At 38.4% G+C, this 25,105-nt stretch overlaps 2 protein-coding genes across 4 annotated transcripts in view; one reads left to right on the forward strand and one right to left on the reverse strand.

The window, feature by feature from the left end:
• CNST (consortin, connexin sorting protein) overlaps positions 1-9,385 on the reverse strand; it is a 49,993-nt gene extending 40,608 nt beyond the window's left edge. Inside the window, exons 1-3 of one of the 3 annotated variants that reach the window (XM_030268553.4) lie at positions 9,246-9,385; positions 7,485-7,581; positions 5,184-5,205 (exon numbers count right to left, since the gene is read on the reverse strand). In XM_030268553.4, the coding sequence (XP_030124413.4) occupies positions 5,184-5,205; positions 7,485-7,487 (25 nt within the window). In that variant the 5' untranslated portion in view covers positions 7,488-7,581; positions 9,246-9,385. The remainder of the gene's footprint in view (positions 1-5,183; positions 5,206-7,484; positions 7,582-9,245) is intronic. The other 2 variants (XM_030268555.4, XM_030268556.4) reach the window with 2 other exon arrangements.
• Positions 9,386-9,421: 36 nt separating this feature from the next.
• Positions 9,422-20,493, forward strand: TFB2M (transcription factor B2, mitochondrial). Its single transcript, XM_012572409.5, has 8 exons — positions 9,422-9,789; positions 10,598-10,686; positions 11,615-11,768; positions 12,184-12,332; positions 13,892-13,981; positions 16,139-16,201; positions 17,420-17,571; positions 18,844-20,493. The coding sequence occupies exons 1-8, from the start codon at positions 9,495-9,497 to the stop codon at positions 19,028-19,030; spliced, it is 1,179 nt and encodes a 392-aa protein (XP_012427863.3). The 5' UTR covers positions 9,422-9,494; the 3' UTR covers positions 19,031-20,493.
• Positions 20,494-25,105: the final 4,612 nt, after the last annotated feature.

Below are 25,105 nucleotides of genomic sequence, written 5' to 3' on the forward strand. Positions count from 1 at the left end.
CAGGCACTAATCAATTACTATCGTGGGGACTTTATTGTGCACCATATACACAGAACAAGATGTACACAAGAGAACCTGGATCCCAGCAAGAGAAGAGTTTTAGAAAGGAAGGGTCAGCACTACATCTGGCAATAGCAATTCACTCTAAACAAGGTCACTATGTAAACAACCAAACAGGCTGTCTAGAGATGTTGTGGAATCCCCATCATTATAAAGAAGAAATCCAGCAAGTCCCAGGTTTAAGGACAGGTAAAAAATAGGCACTAACTAGTATTAAAGGAATTTGGTTTTCTTTATTGTTGCAGAGGTTTTAGTATCTTCTCCCACACATACTTTTTTACTTAAATACAAACAGCTTTACAAGTCCTAGAGGAAAAAAAAAACAACAAAATTGATTCCATGAAAATGAAACAAGTAGTTTTAGAAATCATTGTGTATACAGAGTTGGTGCTTCTACCATTAGAACAAAAAGAGGAAAACTGGAGAAATACTAAAATTTAAAAATAACTAAACCTAATCCATATATTTCTTAAGAATAAATCTGTTGATCTTTCTGATAGCTGGTGTGAAGATACTATCATTTAAATATACTCTTGTGATGTATCTCTTTTCATATTGATAAATAATCTTCTACAAGTTAATAAAAACCAATGTGAAAACTATCATGGCCATAGACAATCAAAACATATACTGGAAATTCTTCTTACTGCCCATTAACATCCACATAGAAGGAAAAAGATTGATCCCATTTTATGAACATTTATATTTAATATTAAAATGAAGATACAGGGATGGGGGGGAAATTCTAAATGACTCAGTATCTACATGACACTATGCAAAAAGTACATACAAGACAGCATTACGAGTTCATTAGCTTGCAAGAAAAAGGACAATGTCTACTATGCTGTTACAGGAGCTAATAAACAAAGAGCACATATGTTCTTTAGCGAAGCGCAAATGCAACTTCTCTACAGCAGTTTATTTCTTCATCTAATGTGGAAGCCAAGATATACCTACAGAAGCCTAGAATATTATCACCAGAGTGCCCTTGCCTCACCACAACCAAGAAAAGTACAAGTTGGTGAAGATGTGGTTGACCATCACAGAATTTGCTACAGAAAGAAACAGAGAGAAGATAAAGGTGACAGGCAATTCATGTTGCAATTCATTTCATCTCACAAAGCCAGACCAACTCCAGCTAACAGAATTCTGCTCTGCATTGTGTTTTATGTGAAACATAGTAGTCACAACACTGCTGTTTCTAAAGGAAGGGAAATAAAGATATTCATATGTATACTTCCATTATCCAACCTGACACCTCTGCAGAAAAGCACACCCCCATGGCTGTTGTGCTGTCTTATAGCATGGACTCACTGGAAGCTTGTCACTTCAAAAGATACACTAATGTACAATCCCCTTATTGGGCAGCCTCACCATGAGAAAAATCTCATTAATGTCCTCCTGACTGCTCAGTATGCCCTGCCTGGCTTTGAAAAAAAATGTACAAGGGGGAAAAATATCTTCCTACATGCTTTCTTCTTCTGTGTCAGATACACAGATTAAGAGGTCTATTTTTTCAAATGCATGAGGTCTGCTTTCCTTCAAGAAGTATTCAGATACCAGGGTGGTTTATCTCATTTCATTGAATTTACAAAAATGTCTGAGTGTGAACACTTAGGTGGTTTTGTACTTTCTGACACTGAAGTGACATTTCTCAAGCAGCAGTGGCATTTAAAGGCACAATGAGCTTCACATCTATAAACAGCAGGAATAGTGAGGTTTAAAGAGGAAGCTTCACGTGCTATTTTCAACTTCTAAGCTTCCTAGTCATACTGCTTATTCACAGTTTCAATAAACAATGATAAACATACTGCCAGGCATAATCTACTATTCCACATTTAACATTACTTAAAAAATATGTTTCAGTCATGTAGCCAAATACAAGAGTTTGTCTGGAAACAAATAGTAGCTTCTAGTAGAACATATGACAGTTCTCTCAAAAATTTCACACCAACAACCTCTTTGTCAGCACTCAAAGTACACAATGATGAGTCCCCCAAGTGTCTGAAAAGTTTTGGATTTCAAGCTTCACTAGAACAAATTTGACTGAATGTTACAAGAACAAAAAGCAACCTCACCATTCGATGTGTTCAACTTTTTTTTTTCTTCTCTGCAACAAAACACCAGAATATATCTTGGGTAGAGATATAGTAGAAAAGGCAGTAAACCAGACTGCTTTAGGAGAATGGAGAGCTCTCATCATTGCAGCTCTTTTATAAACAGTCTAGACAAATGTTGTTCAGGAATAACCTATGAGTAACTGGTCTTGCCTTGGGATGCATGAACCTCCTTTTAAGTCTTCTGAAAAGTAGTAATTTGTCTTTTTGATTTTAAAATTTTCCTTCTAATTGGAGAACTCTGTGATTTTTGTTACACTTCAGAACATGTGAACAAGTTTGATTACAAAGCATAACAAAAACTAAGAGCTTCCTACTAGACAAATTTATGCATCTGTTCTAGGATAGGTACTTTTTCCTTACAGGAAAAAAAGAAAAAAAAGTCCTGCAAATCCACGGACTATATTTATGAGAATTAATCAGCTCAACTCACTCTTATCCAAATCTTTACTTTCCAAGGACCTGAAAAAGCTGCTGGATCCTACCATCTCATAAGAGATTGCTAAAAAGCATATGATATAAAATCTCTCATGATCTTGTGTAACAATTTTCAACACATATGAAAAAGCAGAAATGACAGAACAAATCCCTTGAAATCATAAGAAGAATGAGGCAATTATCTGAAAGTTGCCCAACTGAAAAAAGAAGAATGTTCAAGTTCAAGACTTTCTGAGAATTAAATTTCATAGTGAGACTGAATTCCGTATTTTTTTATATTGATGAGGGACAAGCAAGTTTTATAGCTCTCATCAACACACAGAAAGTTAGTGCAATAAAAATATTCAGTAAGATCCTAAATTATATCAAGGCCAGAAACAACCACAAGTAGAATGGAAAACTGTCCATAAAAGTTATGAAGCAATTCTTGTCCATAAGTATTACACACGTGCAGTCCCTCTGTTACCAAGCCTGTAGGTCCAACCAAAAGGTTAATTAAGAATAGAGCTAATTGTAAGAGCTTCAATAATTGCCATCATTAGCAAATCAGAATACCCAGAAGCTCTACTAATATCTTGCATCTATTTGCCTTATAATTCCAAAAGGAAGGATTGTCTAGTTTCTACATTATTCAATGTCAGATACAAATGAATGAGATCAAATCCCTTCTTTGCTCTGAACCTCCTCCATGAATTTCATGTCACAACGTTACATCATCTGTATTGCATTTCTTAACCAAAAAGTACTGATCTATTTAACAGGGATGTGGCAAAGAATAATACAATGAGAGATTATGAAATAAATATTTAATACGAGGACTGTAAGGAGGTACAATACATTTCATCTGGTCTTTTTTCTTCTTTCTTTTTTTGTCCCTTAAATGCATGAGCAAGAACTTAATTATGTATGAACTGTAAGAGACCTATGTTAAACAAATCACAACCCCCAAAAAAATTAATCACTGGTGTAACTTGACTGAAATTAATGAAGCTGCAACTACTGAAACCCAGTGGTGAATTTAGCCTACAGTGCTGTTTCAATTTTCCCCCTTCCAACAGGAAGTTATTATGGTAAATTAATTTCAGCTCCAATTGTGTAAACAGATACTGGCTATATGAGCTGTCTCTAACAATTTACACATACTTTTGAATAATAGGTCTTAGAGAGGTTTTCTGAAGCACACATTTACCAGTTTCTCCTTATGGAATTTGAATGCTTGCAATACCTGAGCCTGTAAACAGAGATCTAATTTGTTTCAGATCAGCTTTTCAAAAAACTGTGATCAAGGTCACTTTAAGTAGTTTCCATTTTAAAAAGATCTTTCCATTAAAAAATCCCCACTATCGCAAAAATTAAAGAAAACTCTATACCGTAAGGTGGTAAAAACTAATTTCACTTAAAACCCAAAGTGAGATTGTTTCAGTGATTCCATGACAGAAGAAGTTTAAAAGCCCATAGAGAAACTGAATAACTGTTATTTCTCTTTGTGCTAATGTTGTTTATTTCAGTAGTAACATAGACTTCAATATTCTTCCAGGAGAAAAAGCCAGGTAAGAAACTAAGCAGCTCCCAAAACAACACTGAATAAAGAGTAATTTTATATGCCAACTCTTGCTAAGATCAAATCTTCCTAGGATCAAATGTGTAAACTCTGCATGGTGTACATCACTTTATAAAATAAAGACATGAGTCAGTGAAAATGCCAAAATATTACTGAACAACTGATAAACATGTAATTTCAGGACAAGTTGCATCCCCATTTGTTTATTTTGCCAAACTGGGTCGACTGTAGAACTGGAAAAACAGAGTGAACAACACCTGAACTGTGATCCAGGTCCAGATGAAATGTTGGTCTGAAGTGATAAGATCACCATGCACTCAACTCAGAGGCTAAAAGCACACAAAATTCCAAGTTATAACCATTGAGAAAGAACCTCCAAAATGTACATTATGAATTTCCATATAATTTCAGTAACATATTCATCAAGTGAACTTAAAAATCTTCCTAACATGCTCATTTTACCAACATAAAATGAATACCATGATTAGTTTTATGTTCTTTCTCTTTTTAAAGTTGTTCTGAATTAACCCAAACTTGCCTTCCAGTGCAACATTAATGTTCCAAACAAAAAACCCAAGAAAATCATTGTCATGGACAGAGAAAAGCAGTGCTAAAGCTCACATTCTAAGGTCACACATTAGCAAATTCACTTGGGACAGGTGGAGCAGCGTAATGGAACAACAGTGGAAAAAACTTCACACATGTGCTAAGCAACCCTGTTCCTAAAAAGCAAGCACACAACACAGCAAAATGTGTCTACAGCAATCTCTGGCACTAACAGCCTTTCACTTATACACCTTCCTTATCAGTTAGCCAGACAGTTTCAAAGACATCACAGTTGTATTGTAAGTAAGTAGATTAATAAGAAAAAACAAGTAAAAAAAAATCTTTGGTGCGACAGGCTCTCGAACAAGGCAACATTTCAAAAGCCTTCTGGATAAAGACTTACAATGAGATAGACACACAAACACATGCTGAGTGAATTTAAGTCAGGAGAACATGCTCACCAGAATTCAACGAAGAAAAATTCTGAGAGAAATAAACAGAAAAAGCATCTATTTGAATGTTTTCGCTCCTACCCACAAAGGTTCAATAGTACTGATTTTTTGCATGCACACAAAAATTATTTGCAGTAAATTTAGTGCTGATGAAAGATGCCAGATATTGATAGCCCTAGGGACTGAGATTCTCTGTACACACAGACAAAGTACAGAGTGAGAAAATTTGTAACCCTGCCAAAATGCATTATAATACACAGCTTACGCAACAATCTTCACACTACAAAACCCTTCACCTCTCCACTGAAAATGTCAAAAATACTGCTTAGTGTTCATTAGAAGGAAAATAAAACATGGACACAGTTGTTAGCATCAACAGGGACAGAATTCAAGTCATCAGATAATTTTAAAAATGTTTATTTTTGTTCTGAATGGTTCTTTTGTCAGCTATGAACTTTGCTGCAGTGTTTGTAAGGCTGCAAAGCCAATTTATACCTGGTATGAAAAAGCTTTTCTATTAAACAGCACAGTATTACATAAGAAAAATAGCAAAGGAGTGACTTAACTTTTTTATTCAAATAAGCTTATTCTAGCATACATGACCTCACACCTAATGATCAGAAACTATCTCGAAGGAGAACTGACTTGATAGTTTAACTTAATAGGTACGTACCTAGGCAGTCACTCTCCAGTGATCTGCACAATTGATCTAACAGAGTTTCAATGGACAGTAACTCCCTATTAATCAGGTTTTCAGCACTAGGCTGGAATCTACATTGTCATATGGTGCAGGCGAGCATCCAAGGAACCTTGGATTCTAATTTCCCTTGCTGCTAATAGCTTGGCCAAACAGCAAAACTCCCCCCACTCCCTAGCCACTGTCTCCCATCCAAATGTCAAGCAATTTTTAATTGTCAACAGAGGACATGGAGGAAAGCAGTAAGTTAACGTTTATAGACCGCCACAGCTCTAAATACAAAATTGCTGACCTCCTTATAAAGGCAAAGACTTTCACTTCATGAAAGGAAGATGTCCAACACAACCCACAGGCTGTAAACTCACTGGATCTCAAACCAGATTGTGGCATAGCATTAAATGCTACTTCAGTTCTTGGGAGATTTCCTTTGTGCATATATGGGCATGGAGCAGGGGACAGTGATGGCTAAAAAATATGACAAAAAAATGAGGCTAGTCTCTGATAGATTTTAAAAAAATAATTCTTCCTAGACACTCTTTTCCTAAATGAAGTGCTTTTCCTTAAAGCACTTTTGAAAAAAATCTCTTACCACTCCTACTATTTTCCTTGGTCACCAATCAAAGCATTACAACAAAATTACTCAAGTCTGCTTAATAAAATAAATGAAAACAAGAATTATGCAGCATCCTGCATCTCAGCAAAGCAGAGACATTTCTGTCACCTCAAGCATGTAGCAGATTATTTTCACATTACTGAAGCAAAGAGGCTTAATAGCTCTATTGTAAGAGCTTCTTTCATTTCCGTTGAAAGCTTTTCCTAAAAGTCACATTAGAGGTGGTATTTGGTAACATGTAAACCTTTCAAACTTAATCTGTATTCTGAGTCTTTAGAGGAGACTCTATGATAAGTACCCACTAGGAAGACATGGAAAAAGTACCATCATGTAATTTTCCATTGAAATAATCATCAGCTTCTTTTTGTGGAAGATAGAAATTCTGCCAAATTTGTACTTAAAATGAAGCATAGGCATAAGAGTTTGAAAAACTGAGATCAAGATCCAGGTACTCCCGCAATTTTCACCCTTACTTAGAAATGATTGCCAATATTTACGACAGCTAAGTGGTTATAACATGGCAAAATAATACTAAAAGACCAATACTATAATATCAACTTGAAAAATAAGCTTTAAATAGGGCCAAATAAAGGTAAATGTAAAAGGTATTTAGAACCATTGAAAATGAAATCAAATCTCTTTACTATCCTTTTGACCCATGCAACTAATGAGCTCTTTTGGTTCAAGCATAGACGGGAATCTAATCAAACAGGTAACTCTTTTGATTCCCTCTGATTTATTTCAGGAAACAATAATTAGGAGGAAACAATTCCAGAGCACTTAACAATGCACATAAATTAGAAAGACATAAGGCTTTATGAAGTAAGACTGTAAATTCAAATATTTGCATGTGGTGATAGCTGGATTAAACTAGAAAACATCCATATTCAACCATAACATAAAAATAACTGTTCAAATGTTCCTGTGACACACTTCAATGTGTGTGTGAAACAATTTTCTACATTGTAATTTCTAAATAAAAAAAAAAAAAACAACTTACCATTTTCCTATAATTTCATCAGTTTGTCAAAGATAATGACCAGGTCATAAAGAGGTAGTCCTTTATGCATGAAAGATTCAGCATATATTTAGCAGTTCTATCAGGGGGAAAAAAAAACCAGACCATGAGTTTAGCCCATAGAGACCTGTGGTTCAATCCAGGCAAGCACTAAGCTAAAATAAATAAAGTCATGAAGAACAGTGTATAATTTCTAGTGTATGAAGACTTGTCAGGGCATTTTGTAATTTGGTTTTTATTAGCAAACACGCCTTTGAATAATCTCAGTAGATCTGAACAACCCATTCAAAGAAGACCCTAGCACTTGAGCCATCCAACTGACAACAAAAACTTCCAAAATTCATTAATTAAACTTCAAACTATACCTAACTTTTCTGTGACCATAGCTGTCAATAAACTTTGATAAGGAATGCTGAATTAGGACATTGCTAGACACTTGCTCTAAGAAAATCAAATTCTGCTTGATGTTCTAAAAGTCCTACAAATTACTGAATTATCAGACTAATTAGTAAGAGAGGGAAAAAGCTATTAAAACATAAAGTCCGGTTTAAAAATGGATTGAGGTCTATCCCATCATCCAGTAGAACAATCTGTCCATTTCCCTTAAGACACAGGGAAAACTATTACAGCACTCAGTGTAAAAAAGCTGAGTATTTAAAAATAAATTGCAGAGTTGAAGGACTGCTTCATTTGCTAAGGTATTTTTCTAAATTCAGCCCAGCCACTCCTCATGCCACATGTAGGTCCCCCAAAAACAGAACAATAAAGCTACAACTTTCTATCTCAATTTTTGTTTTTGAACAATATACCAAACAAAACGACTTTGTTTAGTAAGTAGAAAAGTGTTAATTTCTCACTTCACAAGCAGAGAAACAAGATACAAAAAAATAAGCAATTTGCAGAAAATCATACAGAAAGTCTACTTATCAACCATTAATGTGAAGACCAGGTGTACCCTGTGATTGCCAGATCTCTCTTGCCTTCGGCACAAATGAGTCAGGGAGCAAGGAAACGCGTTTGGAAGGATTCTCTCTCCCTTCCCCCATCACACTGCGGCCACTCACCTGCCACTGACAGGTTTTGGCACGAAGGATGAACTCCAGAACTTGAAAACGTTTTGAAGATGATCTTAAAGTTATTTCTTGTTCAGGCATTGAGGACGTTTGCGAAAGGACAACGCCACTGCTATTGGAAATTACAGGCTTTGCCTAAACCGTAATTGCAACAAGGTATGGAGCAGAGAGAAGCCGGCAAGGACGGATGCCAGAGATCGGCCGGAGCAGAATCCTGCACCTGCTGAGAGCGGCAGGGCGATACAAACAACCGAGTCCCGGAGTGACTATTTAGCTGCAGACGCGTAGATCAAAGACTCCCGTGAAACACCCAGGCAAACCTCAAACTAAATACGTAGCTCCTGGGACTTCACCGACACACGGAGTACATATCGCGGCACAGGCGCCCGGCAGAGCGCTGCCCGCCGGCCCGAGCCCCTCTCCCGAGCCGCCTCTGGCCCCAGCCCTGTCTGTGCCCGCTCCGGGGGCACCGCGTCGGGGCCGGGAGCCGCGGCACCGATGCCTGCCCGGAACCGGCTCCTTCCCGCCGCCCGCCCGGCGGCCCAAACCCGCCCCTGGAGCGCTCGGCGGCGGCCGACACGAGCAGAAGGCGGCGGCGGTGCGCGGAACCAGAGGAAGCATCGCATCTTCCCCTCCTCCTCCCCCTGCGGATAAGCCGCTGTCAGCTCACCTCAGCTCCGCGACGGCTCGGACGGCCGGGACCCGCCAGCCGGCATAGCGCGGAGGCGCGGGGGCCGGTGCTACCGCAGGTTGCCGGCGGCGCGGGGCGGGCAGCATAGAGAGGGCGGGCGGCGGGCGGAGAGCCCTCCGCCGGCGGAGCGGAAGCGCGCTGAGCGGCCGGGCACAGGAGGAAGTGACGCCCCGGTTGCCGCGGCGATCGCGCCCCCGGAGCGGGAAGCGCGGCGCGGGCGGCGAGGCGATGCTGGCGGGCCGGGCGCCCCTGGGCGCCGCGGGCTGCGGCCTCTTCCTGGCCGCGGGGCGGCGGCCGCTGCTCTGCTGGCTGTCGCCGTGCTGGGTGGCGGCGGGGCGGCAGTACCCGTCCCTGCGGGTGGCGGAGCCGGCGAAGGAGAAGCGGCTGGTGCGTAAGGAGCAGCGGAGCAGCCTCGTGGTCCGCCGCTTCATCGCCTGCCCGCAGCTGGCGCGCACCGTGCGGCGCTGCCTGCAGGGTGGAGCCGGCCCCGGCTCCCAGCCCCTCCTGCTCGAGTTCGCGCCCGGTGAGCTGCCCCAGGCTCCGGCGCGCCCCGGTGACCTTGGGGGGTCAGTGCGAGCTGCCGCCCTCGCCACCCGCCGTGCCGGCACCCCGGCCCCGCTGCTGCGGGAAAGGGCCCGGGGCCGTGCCTCTCCCGGCATCTCGGGCGGGGGTGGCAGCTGCGCTGCGTTCCGGCGCTGCCCCGGCCGCAATCCCGGCTGGGGGTGCCCCGGACCCGCGCCCCGGCACCTTCCCGGGATATGCGGGTGCAGGCCCCGGGGTGCGCCTGGGGGTCCCATTTATGCAGAGCCTGCGGGATGAGTGAGGTTGCAGTCTGGAAGCTTGAGTCACTCGTGTTAAAACTATGCTCATGAGTGACCAGAGATAGCACTTTCTACTGTGGTTTTATCAGTAAAAGCACACCCAGGATTATGGGCTACGGCAGATCCTCTGCAGTTACCTAATGGTTTGGGTGTTTCTTTTGTTTGCATTTCTGTAGATTGTATTTTAAAGATAATAATGGATAAGGCTCCACAGTATATTTCAGTTGGCAGAAAAAAAAGTAATAGAAATATTTGAGACATTATCTCCATTGCTGCTCAGTATCTAATTGTAACACTGTGCTTAGTGTAATGCAGTGAGAAATCTTGGGCAGACTGCCTGTAAATCGTTTCTGTAACTCTTGTTTTGAAGTGTGTTTAACAAACACACCTGTTGAAGGTGATATGTCCCAAGTGTTGTTTTGGGAAAATCACTAAAGGTAATCACTTACAAACAAAAACACACTCCTACAATTTTTTTTTAATTTTTTTTTCTTTATTTTGCTGTTTCAGGTCCTGGGATTTTGACTCGATCTCTGCTTGATGCAGGTTTTAGAGTGGTAGCTCTGGAAAGTAACTCAGATTTTCTTACAGACTTACAGGTATACTTTTGATTCAGTTGCACGTTTCTAAAACAAAATTAAAGGGAAAATGAGAAATTAGCTTAAATTGTTGAGTAATTGTTGGATCAAAAAGGAATTAGGCAGTGGTTGTTACTTGCAACATCTGACATAATGCCTAATAACGCTATGTAGTTTGGCATTGTAGATCACAAATGCTGAATGTTTTTTAATTAATTTGACATTTTGTGTATGTAGGAATTCAAGTTCATACTTAGTCTTTCTATGCATAAATAAAATTTCATGCCTAAATTTGAAACTGATTGGAGTCATTGTAGATGTTTATATTTAAGCAAGAGTTCTGTATGAAGCTGTAAAAAAATCTGTAAAAAATACTCTTAGTTATTCTGATTATGTCAGTTTTATTTAATCTGTTTTCATACAACTGACACATGCGGTGTCCTCTCTGCTCACCTGGGCTTTGTATGGATTCAAAGCGGGTCAGACACAGAGCTGCAGAAGTTGCTCTAGAATGTTTGCATTACAGAGCTGGTTTGGAACTAATGACTCTCACTTGACTTAAAATGTGTATAAAAGGTATCCTCTCCACAGATATGAAGAATTCTAGTTTCAATTTGTTAAAAGAAGTGGTTTACTTCGTTTAGTAGTTTGTGTGTTTTTTTTAAAAATATGGCCGAACATCTTACAAATTTAAGAATATGGTTTAAAGCTGAAGTTTAACAGCACCAAAAATGTCAGAATGTCCTGCACAGTGAAGAAGGCAGTTATTTTTATCAGCTGAAAGAAGCTATTCTTTTTATCATCTGGAAGAAGCAGCTCTGAGGTTTGACTCTTGTTGACTGGGTAACAATTTTAGGTAGTGCTTGAATGCATTTTTTGTTTCGGTTGGGTGTTTTGCAAAGCTAGTTACTGTATGCAGATTTCTTCAACTGAAGTTATTTTTATTCAGTCTCTAGAAAATAGCCTGGATGGGCAGTTAAAGGTGATTCATGGTGACTTCTTCAGACTGGATCCTTTGGCGAAGGGAGCTTTGAAACCACCCGCTGTGTCTTCTGACAAACTTTTTGAAACCATGGGTGTAGCAGCAGTTCCTTGGAGGGCAGGTATATGTTTATGATCCCGCACATTGCAAACATGTTTCAAGGGTGCATAGGTAGTTTGGCAAAAACTTGGGGATTTGCTTGCAGTATATGTTCTATTTAATACACATGCTGGATTGATAGATGCTGTTTTCTACGTTTCAGCTTTGCTTAAGACTCATGATAGCTTCAGAACCACCCCTCTCCCCCCGGCCCAACCCCATGGCAATATCAGATAATTAGGTATTTTCTTGTAATTTAAAGTCTAATGCAAACAGGGGTTAGCTTTGACTAAGGCTTGAATTGTATTCTTTCTTGAACAACATGAACTCATAGACTTTCTTCTCTTAGATTTTTGTAGTTAAGACATTAGAATTAATGATATTGTCTAATACATACTGCAAAATTTTAAAGATACTTTTGCTATTGTGGGAAACAGATGTTCCTTTGAAAATTTTTGGAATCATACCGGAACAGTTGGAAAGAAACAGACTTTGGAGACTTCTTTTTGCCATGTATGAATGCAGTTCCATATACAGATACGGAAGAGTAGAGCTCAACCTCTTTATAAGTGAAAAAGAGTATACGGTATGTGCAAGGCATTTTACAGGTAATGAAGGTGTAGTGCTTTACAGAATACAAACCCATTTATATTGTATACCTAATGTTTTTGCTAGGGATTTTTTTTCCTACCAGAATTTTTAAGTATTGTCAATTTTCTACTTGTTTGCTTTATGCTGTGAGAACACTATTAAGAAACATTCTGCTGTCATTTAACCGCAGATCTTAAAAATGTGAAGACTGGTCCTTGAGAAGTATGTGCAGCAGCAGACTAGCTGCTTTCCATTGTAAATTGTGAGGTGATTAAATTCTGTGTCAAGCTTTTGCAAAACATTTGTTTACTAGTTTCAGGTAGTAGTTAATGAAGACTGAATTCAAAACACAAAAACACAAGTGAAGAGGATTCCGAGTCACTAAATACCAATACAGTGAGATGTACATACTTGTCCTCTTGAGTTGTTCTGTATGCAGTACTGAAAATAATAGAGGCAATATATAAAGATTTACACTCCTTTTTATTAATGCTCTGCACACTAAAGTGCAGAGCCTTTTTTGGATTACATATTCCTAATTTATTCTGTCCCAAAGCTCTAGAACTGTATTTATACTTCAAGGATGACTTATTTATCTCTCCCCCCCACACTCCCACCATGAAAATGGGAGGTTTGTACAGTCATAAACCTTTAATTACTTGAAGTACACAAGGACTTCCAGGTCTGCTTATACAACCAGTGTTGTATCCTAACACCCCACTGAAAAAAAATTAAACATCTTAAGTATATTCTTTGTGAAATGACAGTTTGGACGCTACTGAAATACCTACGTTATAGTATGTTTTAATGGTCAGGGCAGCCTATTCATTTAAAGTAGTCCCTGTTTCTTTTTTTTGTTTTGTTTAATTAACTTTCCTGGTTATAATGTGAACTCTGTTACATAAGAGGTGTGTAGTAAAAGCTATTAGAACCTTCTTTAACTAGACATTGTTGACTCCTTTTTGTTGGTTGTTCTGGCTTTATATCATATGATAAGGCTATGTAAATCTATTCCACAAAGTTAAATCTCCCTGCTACAATTTACTTCTCTACTTGTCCTTTTTGAGAATAATCACAAGCTTTTCTTTTTTCCTTGCCCTAAGAGTTGTTTGATTTGTAACATTGATCAGGATGATGACTATGCAAGTTGCTTCATGTTCAGTGTGAACGCCTGATGTTTTCCTTACTCTTGTTTGTGTGTCTTCTTGGAATATTATCTTACCACTGCACACTGATAACTCTGCCAAAGCTTTAGTTTTTATATGAAATCTGATCCTTATTTCTCTTCTGCCTTAAAAGGGACCAGAAAGTATATGCTGGAGAGTCCTACATAGTTCAGTTATCCAAATAACTGCTGTGAAGAAATACTTCAAATATTGCATCTTCTAACCCTGTCTTCTGACAAGATAAATTAAAATAGCACAAAGCACATGTTAGAGGTCTACTGTAACTTTACCTTGTAATTTTAGACTTAACTGAATTTCTTACTGTTTTATCTAAAGACACAGTCTTGGATTTTGCAATAAAAATGCTTGCTCTTTGCCATTTTTTTAGGTATTAACAGCAAAGCCTGGGAAGTCAAAGATTTATCAAGCACTTACTGTACTTGCACAACTAGGGTATGAAATTGAACTACTGCATAAGGTAAGAGTTTTGTACCAGCTGATATGCCCTAAAGCTATAGACATGAATTTAGAAAAGGGTTTACCATTGAAGCTAATTTGATGTTTAAATCAGTTGGAGAACTGTTGGAAAACTTTTGTAAAAAGCTAAAATAGTCATGTTTTGTGTATAATGCTTTCAATTAAGCGACACTGTTATTCACTATGATGTCAGTGTTTTCACTACAAGCCATTGCACTCAAAAACATTTATTCTCAGATTCTGGTAGATTAAAAAAAAAGGATGTTTACACACCAGATAAACCTTTTTCATTTTGCTAATATTTCTGTGAAACTAGAAGTCTGCTTTTCCAATTTGTCATAGTTTGCTTTTTGTTATATCCTCTGAAATTTGCCAATATGTATGCTTTTGACTTACTAAGCTGTGTTCAGTAGAAATTTTTTTTGAGTCTTGGTGCTTTTAAGCATACCTGCTTCTCCTATTAGTCAGTACCTTCTTACCTTGTGAAACATGCTATGGTTTAGTTTTAAAAGTTTTTTTTATGTTGTTCCCCCAGTTCCTCATGAGCATATGGCCATCAGCTTTCAATTAGTTTATGCTTTTCAGATTTATCTTTGTGCTCTGTTTTTCTAGGAACCTACTGTCAAAGTTTAAATGTTATACTAATCTAAAATAAGGTTTCACTGTCCATTATCTTCCAAATACCTTATACTATGAGATATACATTAAGGTAAATATTAAGAAGTTGAAGATTAGTACTTTTTGAAGGAGGTCACCTGACTAACAGGGATAAAGTAGAAGTGGAGGCATTTGATGTCTCTTTGCCTCAGTCTTTAATAATACTGATAAGTCGTGGGCTGCTTGGCCCCCGTGAGCCTGAGGACCGTGAGTGTGGGAACTGTGAATTTCCATTTATGGAGACAAACTGGAAGGGACTGGCTGTATCAGCTGAATGTTCAGGGGTCCTTGGGCCTGATGGAATTCATCCCAGAGTACTGAGGAGCTGGTGAAGTTATGACAGGACCTCTCTTGATCAGGTACCAAAGGTCACTCAGGTCCATGCTGAGTGAAGCAGGCCAGTGTTATTCCACATCCCCCTACAGAGCAGAATGTGAGGGAAGACCCAGTGAGCTGGAGACTTGTTTGTCTGACCTCAGTACCTGCAACCATCATGGAGTACCAGAGTCTGGTGGGTACTATTGAAAGGCTTTTGAAGAACAATGCACTCAGCAGGCACAGTTAACATGGGTTCACAAAGAGAGTCTTGTTTAACCCATTTGACACCCTCCTGTGATAAGGTCACCTGCCCAGTGGATGAAGGGAAAAGGTAGATGCAATTTTTCTGGATTCTAAGGGGGCTTTTGATACTGCCCCTCACAGCATCTTTCTGGAAAAGCTGTCCAGCTGTGGTATGAGTGAGTTCAGGATGTGCTGGTTGAAGAACTGGCTGAAGGGCAGAGCTCAGAGGGCTGTACTGATTTGGGCTATTCCTGACTGGTGGTGAGTCAGCAGGCTGTGCCCTGGCAGCCAGGAGGGCAAACTACACCCTGAGGTGCCTCAAACAGCATCATCAGCTTGTCAAGAAAGGGGATTGTCCACTGAATTCAGTGTTGGTGCAGCCTCATCTTAAACACTTGGGTAGTTCTGGGCTCCACAGTTTAAGAAGGATGTGAAGGTCCTTGAGTGCATCCAGAGGACAGCAACAAAACCAGTGAAAGAACCAGAAAGCCATGAGGAGCAGCTGAGGGCTTTGGGCTTGTCTTGTTTGGAGCAAAGGAGGCTGAGGGGTGACCTCACTGCCCTCTTCAGTTCCTGGGGAGGAGGAGAGGGAGGTCCTGAGGTCTTCTCCCTAGTATCCACTGATAGGATACATGGAAATGGTTCAGAGCTGTGCCAGGGAAGGTTTAGACTGGACATTAGCAAGTACTTCTTTATGGAGAGGGTGGTTGAACACTGTAACAGGCTTCCTAAAGAGGTGGTCAATGCCCCAAGCCTGTCGGCATTTAAGAGAGCATTTGGACAATGCCCTTTATAACATGCTTTAGCTTGGCCAGCCTTGAATTGCTCAGGCAGTTGGACTAAATGATCACTGCAAGTACCTTCCAACTGAAATAATCTATTCTATTCTAACAAAACACTTCAATTCCATGATACATAATACATTTGCTTTCTCCCATAGGAACCTTGGTCTTCATTTGCAACTAATTTGAAAAATGGGGGACTGGCGATACCAAAAGCGGGGGTAAGATTATTGTATATGCTTTTCTTTTGAATATGCAGCTAAACTACTTTTAATTAAAGGTTAAAGGAACTTTATAGCATCATTTACAGATGTATTTTTAAGAACTTTTCTAATTAATATTTAAGGCAGCATAGAGATTCATCAAAAATGGAGTGACGAATTGCTATTATCTTAGAAACTGAAATAAACTAATATCTTTATTGTCTGTGATGGAAAAAAATATAGTGAGTAAACAGAATAAAGGAATATGAATAGGTCAAGTATTTTTCAGAGAAAGTTGCTCATGGTCACATCTACCTGCTTGAACAAAACAAGTGTTACTACAGTTAATAACACAATCAGTATGCTGCCGATTTTGATTAAAATAATTATTCGCGTGTCTATTATAGATTTCATGTGCAAGTTAATTGTGAAAAAGCAAGAGTCTCAATACTTAAGTCTGAGAAGTGCAAAAATACCTTGTGTAAAGTTATTTACTTCTCTCCTTTGGAAAAGTAATGATGTTCCTTTGTATAATAAAGGAATATTTCTGTTTAATTCTGACAATATAAAAGCACGTTTACTTAATATTTTGAGTTTCACACTCCCCAGAAAACTCCTATAGTGCTGTATTGAGTGTGGTTTGCAATACTTCTGTAATATGTAAGTGACTGGGTGTGCCTTAGGTGCTTAGTTGTGTTGCTGAAAAGCCATGTGGAGAGGCCCATCAGGTGGGCTATGCAAGATGTGCCAGAACAACGTCAGAAGTACAGCTGTCAGATCTAATATACCCATTGCTGCCAATACAGAAGTACATTTAGTTCCTTAGAAGACTCCACTTTCTCCCAGTTTTATAAAATCCTCATGTTGCAATAGTGTCTTAGTGTTACACTCACATAATTCCATCTTTATATATAAAAGGCAAGTCTGGTACCTTGCATAGTATAGGAATACAATAGGCCATATAATATCTTGAAAACTCACATCAAGCCTGTGTTGTCCATTTCAACGAAGAAAGTCCAGTCCTAAAATATAGAAATAAACCCCAAATGATATTAATTTTTGTTTGTTTTCTATTTCCTTCTTTGTTTGAGGCACAGGCACATCTTCTGATGAAATAATCTTGTTAAGACTTTTAATAAGAAATGTTACTGGTTACAAAGATGAAACTCTTAGCTTAAGATAGATACTGTCTTAAAAAGTGATTTTTTTTAGTGACTTGCTCTGTTTTTCTTGCAGCGGCTGCCAAATGACCATATCTGTTTGGTACGACTGACTCCTCAGCAAAATCTATTTACAGGAGGCTTAAAGCCCTCAAATGCATCTACCTTTATTTTCATGGTGAAGCAGTCTTTTGCTAAGCCTAAGTCTAAACTTACCGATAGATTAAAGTAAGTAAGAAAGAATTACAATTTTATACTTCAGAGAAATAGATGAAAATATTAAAATATGTTCCCGAAGCAGTATTTGTTTGCAGATAAAATACTGCCTTTTAAAAAAAATGAATGAATTAATTCTTAATTAATTATCAACATGTAGAATAGAAGATTTCATTTATGCAATCTACTATACAGTATTCTGGGGACTGTTCCTGTAAGGAAGGTTGGAAAGTATTTAAAATATATATGTGCAGTAATTCATGTAGCTCCAGTGGAGCTTAGGTCATGTATCTGCAAGAAGTTTTCACTTATTTTACAGATATAATAATAAAACAACCAAGAGGTTTGCAGTTACAGAAACTAAAAGCTGAAATAGATTCAGCTCACAACAGACATCAAAGTCACGCTAATGAAAACAGCTGAAGGTTATAGAAGGTGGAATGGGGACGTCCTCAAATGGCTGTTATCTAATTTAAAAAATAGGCTTTAGACTTTACCAGTTATGCAGGCTATTCGCATTTCTTTATGATCAGTAGATTTCTGTTTCCCAGAAATGGAAGGTGTTCACAGTCTGGAAAGCATTGACTTCTTGCTGATGAAAATAATGCATATACTTGTAATTTGCTGATAGTAGGTTATGAAAGTTAATTTCCAGAAATGGGGGAAAAATAAGCTACTAAATTTCAGTAACTCTCTCAGAAATACAAGTGCATCTCCACTTGATCCCTCAGCTAGGAAGTTGAAGGCTTCTAATATGCATCTTCTGTGTATTTATACACTCTTTTCCTATCTGGGAAATAATATATGTGCACATTTCTAAAAGTATAGCTTTCATAGCAAAGATGTAGATGTGGAGGGTAGATACATCTGTTTATGTATAGAAGAAAATACCTGGGAGGTGTAAGTCACTAGTTCATGCTGTACTGAGTCATCCTTGGATTTAATTTTTCCAGCACTGAAACACCCTCTTTAGGCTGTAATGCCTGTTACTGACTTAAGAATTTAGGGTGGATGAGGGAGAGAGAGCACCTATCCTGTAATGAGGATGTTTGTGTGTTTGGTATTCTCTGTGTATGCTGGGGGCTTTATTTGCTATTGATGTGTTTTAATAGCAGAGGTTTCTTCCTGTTTGCAGTATGGATTGAAAGTAACTTGTGTTGCAAGAAGAGGTTAGCTTCTTCTAGAGGCTGTGAAAGAGTGAAGTGTACCTACAGATAATGTTTCTTGCTTTTTAATTTTTCACACAAATAAATGCTCCATTATGATTTTGTTTGTTTGTTTCAGTTCATGGAGCTTGGACAATAGTGACACATTACTGAAAGCACTAGAAATTCCCAAAAATGCTGCAATGTGTAACTTGTACCCAGAAGACTATAAGCGTCTTTTCGAGGCTTTGCAAAACTCCGATTTGTTTGCTGAGACCTTCTTCCATGATGAAGTCTTGGCAAGTACAAGGACCATGAACTCATAAATCTAAAGCTTTTGGAAAATCACCTTTGCTTCTGGAAGATTACTTTGATAGAAAGTGATTTAAATAAAATCAGAGATACGGTTAGCTAGATGATTTCCTGTCCAAACAGGAAAAATTTAGCAAGTAACAAGAGCCCTTCTACTTAGGATAAAAGTAATTAATTCACAGTTACCTTTCACAATCCTATCTGGAATGGACAAGCTTTGCACACAATCCAATCTGGAATGGACAAGCTTTGCAACTTTTGCAGGAGCTTATTAGGTCGTGCTACTTTTGGATGTGCCACTAAAATGCAACTTTTTGTTACACTGTTGCTGTATATTTACAACATTTGAAAAAAAAATTACCAGACCAAATTATTATTTGTTTGGTTTTTATTTTAGTGCTTAATGACTTGAATGCCCTTTTGACAGATTCACAGAATACAAACAACAACTTCTACAACAACTGAGCCTGCAACATTGTCTGCTTTTCTGAATTTGCAGCCTAAAGTCAAAAAATGCTAATAAATTAATAGTGGTATGTTAATAGAAGACAAGGTAATGACAGGGTGATAAAATATTAACTGAGAGTTTCTTAAAATAAAGATTGTGATATCCCTGAGGAAAAGTTGTAACAGTTATTTCTTTTGAAAATAACAGGGACAATATGTACTAGTTTGTACTACAATACAAAAACACCTACACATGTATAGGGATTATTTTAGGTCTGAAAGTCATCAGAATATTCAATGCTGTATAAATTATTTCAAATAAGATGATTTTATTTTTTTTAAAACCTTTGCCAATGTCTTTAATGTGTAATACATGTACCAAAAAATTACTCAAAACCATATACTATTAAAATTCTGGTTTTAGTCATAGTACTCACTCTGTAAGGCAACCTGTTTCAAATTTTTCTGTTTTACCATCTAACTGTTCTGTTGTTCAGCAATGCTGAGAGGTTGTACTGTTTCTGTGTTGTATATTGTACCCTCTGGAAAGAGCTTTGGTAAAAAATACCCTTCTTTGGCAAAGCACTAGTTTTAAAATGCCATTTTGGTGAAGGCTGGGCCATTTTCAGGCTGTGGATAACAGTAGTTCCCCAAACAATGCAAACAGAATTGAATTTCTTAAGGTTACTGTGAGGTATAGATGTGATAAGCATTAATCTCTGTCTTCCTCTTGCAGTTCTGGCTGCAGATGACAAATTGACTTTGAGCAGCCTCAGTTCACTCTGCTAGCTAAAAAGCTGAGCTTTTGTAATACTATGGTGAAACTCCTGGAAAGGCTGAGGCTTAATTTGCAGTCTGTCTCAGAGCCTTGCTGGCGTTCTGGTGCAGGTTGTCAACATTTGAGGCTTCTTTTCTGCTTACATCTTTGACTGTTTCAGAGATAGTCACTGTTAATTGTCAATGAATGGCAACTTTGCATTAACAGAAGCAATTCCACCTTTTTCAGTCTCATTAAATGGTAACTGTCTTATCTACTGGTCGGCAAGACTGCTGTGTCTCTTGGGCTGATTCCCCCTCCCCACCCTGAATCAAAGCACCTTGCTCTTTTTGCAGCAAGATGTCTTACACCTCCAGCATACAGGAGAAGTATTCTATACATGAAATGTAACACCACCACTGCCTAAATAAATATCTTCAGCTATGTGCTGATAAGATTTCAAACGTGAACCGTAAAAAAGAAATTTGTTTTATTTTGATGCTGTTGCAAAGCAGCACTTAATGATCCAATGCAGAGACTAACAGCAGGAGTCTGTATGTAAGTGGAAGGAATATTGGGTAACTGGGGACTTGAAATGAGATTTAATGCTCAACAGAAATGCACCATTAAGGCTAAGTGTGAGCAATGTTTAGCCCTGATTACAAATGTGAAATTGAGAGAGAAATGCCTGCCATTATAAAAACGATTTTAGTATTCATGAAAAAGATTGAAAATGTGAAAATGACTTGTATATGAATAAATACACAGGGAGTAAAAATTAAGTAGGTCTATATATTTGATTAATTGATGCTATCCACTCAGTAATTCCTACTGTTGTAGGATTTTAGCTTTTGTGGGATAATGTTGAACTTTCACTTCACTTTCAAAGTTTTAATTGTATATAAAGGCTTGTCATACATTTCTGTTACCATTTTTAACCAATGCTGTACTATTTGTATTCCTTTCCTTTGCATAACTGCCTTTTTCTTTTTCTCAGGACTGACTTAATACATGAACCTCTGAAACGTGAACCACATGTGACGCACTATCTAGTACAACACTTTTAAGTATTGCTCTCAATCTTCCAATTTTTTTGAGGAGCTGCCCAAAAATGGTGTTTGGCATTCCATATTAAAGCACCAGTATATCATAGCTGATACATTGACTGTAACTTTGGAGATGCTAAGTCTTTTCTAGTGGCCCTCATCACTTGTGCCATCTGTCTGGGAAAGAAAATTATGACTGTGCTAGCAATTGCCTAAGCTCTTCCTACTTACCTATATTTAAATTATAACAAACACAAATAGAGACAGAAACAAACTTGGTACAACTAATGAGAATTTTTGCCACTTGGAATTAGGTCAGTTAAGTTGAACTCTATAGTCAGTTCACTTTTGATCTAGAAGAAGGGTTTCTTACCTTGCAGTAATTAACCCAGTAGATGCTGTGGTAAGGGGTTGTTAAGGTGGAATGTGTCTGTATTGGCTGTAAACCTGTTCAGCATTGGACATTTTAATAATTAGAGCTCAGCCTTGCAGGCTAATGATAATGTTGATGGAAATATCAGCATACAACTTGAGAAACAGATTGTGTGGTATAGTTTAGGATGTGCAAATGTGATAGGAAGAAACTGAGGCTTCCTGAGAAGCATGTTGAATTAATTGTTTTGTCAGACTGAACACAATCTGTGGGGCTGCAGATTGAAAATTCTGATGTAGTTTTCCCCCCCTCCACGCAGCCCCCGAATAATCCGACTAGCTCAGAGATAAGGGGCTGTGAGGGGAGGACTATCAGGAGAGGGGTATAGGTATTCAAAAGAGGCTCTTACTCCAGGAGGTTGGTGCAGCTCTCTTTATTCTGTGATGTCCATGTGGAGAGCGGGGCAAAAAAGAGAGAACAGGAAATGTCAGGGGTCTATATAGGTTTTGGACAGGGTGGGCTTTCCTGGCTCTCCGCCAACCCTGCTGGGGCAGAAAGGAGGATCCAGGGGTTATCCTGATCAGAGTCACAGGGTCCCGGGGGAAGGGGGGCACAGGGTGCCCATGAGCTCACTGTAACACTCTGACTTGAGTTTTGTAAGACATTAATTAGCAGAGCCATACCTTTCTTCTGTAAATGCTGAGAAAAAGGAAATAACAAGTTACTTTTCCGGAAAGGATAAGTCAGTAGGAGATGTTTATTCGCTCACATTATAGCCTTGTTTAACAGCTATTGCATCTTTCCTCATGTGGGCTGTTTTAACTTGTCACTGCTAAAAATAAGCACACTGACTGTCCCCAGCAGATAGAACACAACGTGCAGCAAGCACAAGAAGCCCTAGGGAAATTAGGAGTAGTTAAGATACATCAAATGAAGCAGTCGATTACTCATAATGTCTTTAAGCACTCATGTGGTTGATCCTATTGATACAATCCCAAATAAACAAACAGCTCAGAACTTCCTGAGCTTGCTTCTGTCATTTGAAGGAAATTGACGTGTTTGGGGCAGGGAAGATACAATGGTTTGGTAAATTTCCCAGTTAAAAAAAAATCAACAGATAAAATCTATGTGAAATTTACTATGAATTTGTGCTTAAAACGCTTCTGCAGTGATTTTTAATTTAACATTCTAGAATCAATTTTTCACTAGCACACCAACATTGAAAGTGAAGAGACCTCTTCAAGAGATACGTGTTCATAAAAGATTTATCTGTACTTACACACTTTCAGCTAATTAATAGATATGTTAATTATTAATTATTTAATTTATTATATCTATAATTTATTATATATTAATAATTATTAAATAATTATTAATATTCTATGCTGTTAGTGACACAGATTTTGTACAATCCAAAATTTAACATGTTGTGTTTTGAGCCGTATTTTGCTCCCAGGAAAGAAAATCTATTTTGTGCTGTGTTGTTTGGAATGGCTATTGCACATTTATGAGTAAGGAGCAGAATGTGAATGATTTCATTACTGCAGCTGTTTCTCTAATTTCATGTTGTAAAACATGCCGTCCTGATAGAAGAGCTAAAGCTCCATGACGGTGTCTCCTGGCAGTAAGGACATATGACTAATTCAGCAGCATCAGCCACAATTAAGTGATACTTCCTTCAAAACTGCACTCATTACACTCCTTGACAGCTTCTGTCCAGAATGTGTCATGAATTTCAAACAGCTGCTGAGAAGTCTGACCTGTTTAGGTCTGTGTATGACTTGGTCATATAAAAATACCATGCTGATAACAGGGATTAAATTCAACTAAATATATTCTCGGGCTAAATAAGCACTTACTAGGATATATATCCCTAGTATCATTATGCTTTCGAGAAAATTCAGACTGATGATTTCAGTGTTGGGCATTCCATTGATCACCATTGCTCAAAGACTGTTGAATGGCTCTCCTAGGCAGATTTGTCATTAACCTGTAGATGTAGGTATGTAGAATCAGTTCTTCAGGCCCTTCATACAGATGTCCAAATATCCAACGCTGCATTAAACTGTTCAATGCTGTGTTTGAAAGCTTATCTATACAGAAAATCTCTATTACTGCAATTATGTTTTCATATCACTTGAAATGCAATGTCAACTAAAAGCTGTTTTCAAGTTTCTGTGGCTTGTTTCCTGTACAACTTATGCCAAAGTGATGGAAGTTCTTTTCTTCAGGTATACATACTTCACATCTTCCTAGAGTAGCTGGGCTCTTCAAGGATGTGATTTTCATTTTGTTTGTGTGTCAGTGTGACAAAAGACTGGCATTCCCTCAGATGAGTTTTTGTACTTTGCAAGGGTTTTTTTGTATTACTGGACATATAAGTGAGAAAACCTGCCAAGAAGGAAAGAGAAAATAATGAAAATTAAATCTGGTATTATATATTTATATTCACTCTTCCCCAAGGTCACTTTTTGCAGTTCATGGATAGGCCTTTAAGTTTATGCATTGTATTTGACCATTCATTTCTTAAATTTATCCACTAATAGAGGCAGATGTTAACTTCTGTTATTACTGGGCTTGTTTTTGATACAGGTTTTGGGTGATGCCTGCTTAGAAACTAAAACATCATAGACAGGGAAATGCAGAACATTTAATAGGTGAAGAAGTAAAGCATACAGGCCAAATACAGAGCTAATTCCCTAATATTTTAATAACTGCTAAGGTTAATTCTTGAGAAACTCACAGTAACACTGTAATTTAACACATTTAAAAATTTGCTAGAAGAGCTAAAGATAAGCATAATAACATGCATAATGATTTCACTAACAGCTAGATTGCTGTCAGTTCTTTTGGTAATGAATTACATCATTGTAGCATTAAGCAAATGCCAAAATATATTTTTCTGTGAGAATCCTCTGGCTTTAGGCACCTTGGTTCTTCCTAATAGCAGTGGTTTAGATACGGATATGGCCATTCCTTATTACCTTGTTGCAACTTGTATGAAAACAATTGCAGACTGAAATAACAGTTACTGAGAACACAACTGAAGGTGTTTTAGCACTGTACAGCAGCTTCAGAACTGTTAGGTCTATGTCTCAGTGTTCTTTGACAGCATGAATCAACGCTCCTTTCCAAAGCACAAGCCCCACCTCCCTCTATAGGCATGATAAGGAAAACCAGGAAAGCCGATCTGCAGTTTAGCATATTTAGCGTACATCATGAGTGTAATCTCATAAATGAATGAAAGTTATGCAGACCCATACAGAAAGCACTTATTTCATGAGCTTATTTCAGATTAATACTATTATTTAATTCTGAAAGTGTTTTGCTTTCTCCATTGTCATTTATATGACTCGTGGTTCTGACAAAAAGTTATCTGGTGTATGGGGTGCATTCTCATTGAGAAACACCACCGGGGCGTAGGTGCAGCTACCGGCCCAGTCATATTTCTTTGTATTCAGGTCAC

Source organism: Taeniopygia guttata, chromosome 3, assembly GCF_048771995.1.
Source record: "Taeniopygia guttata chromosome 3, bTaeGut7.mat, whole genome shotgun sequence".
Classification (NCBI taxonomy): domain Eukaryota; kingdom Metazoa; phylum Chordata; class Aves; order Passeriformes; family Estrildidae; genus Taeniopygia; species Taeniopygia guttata.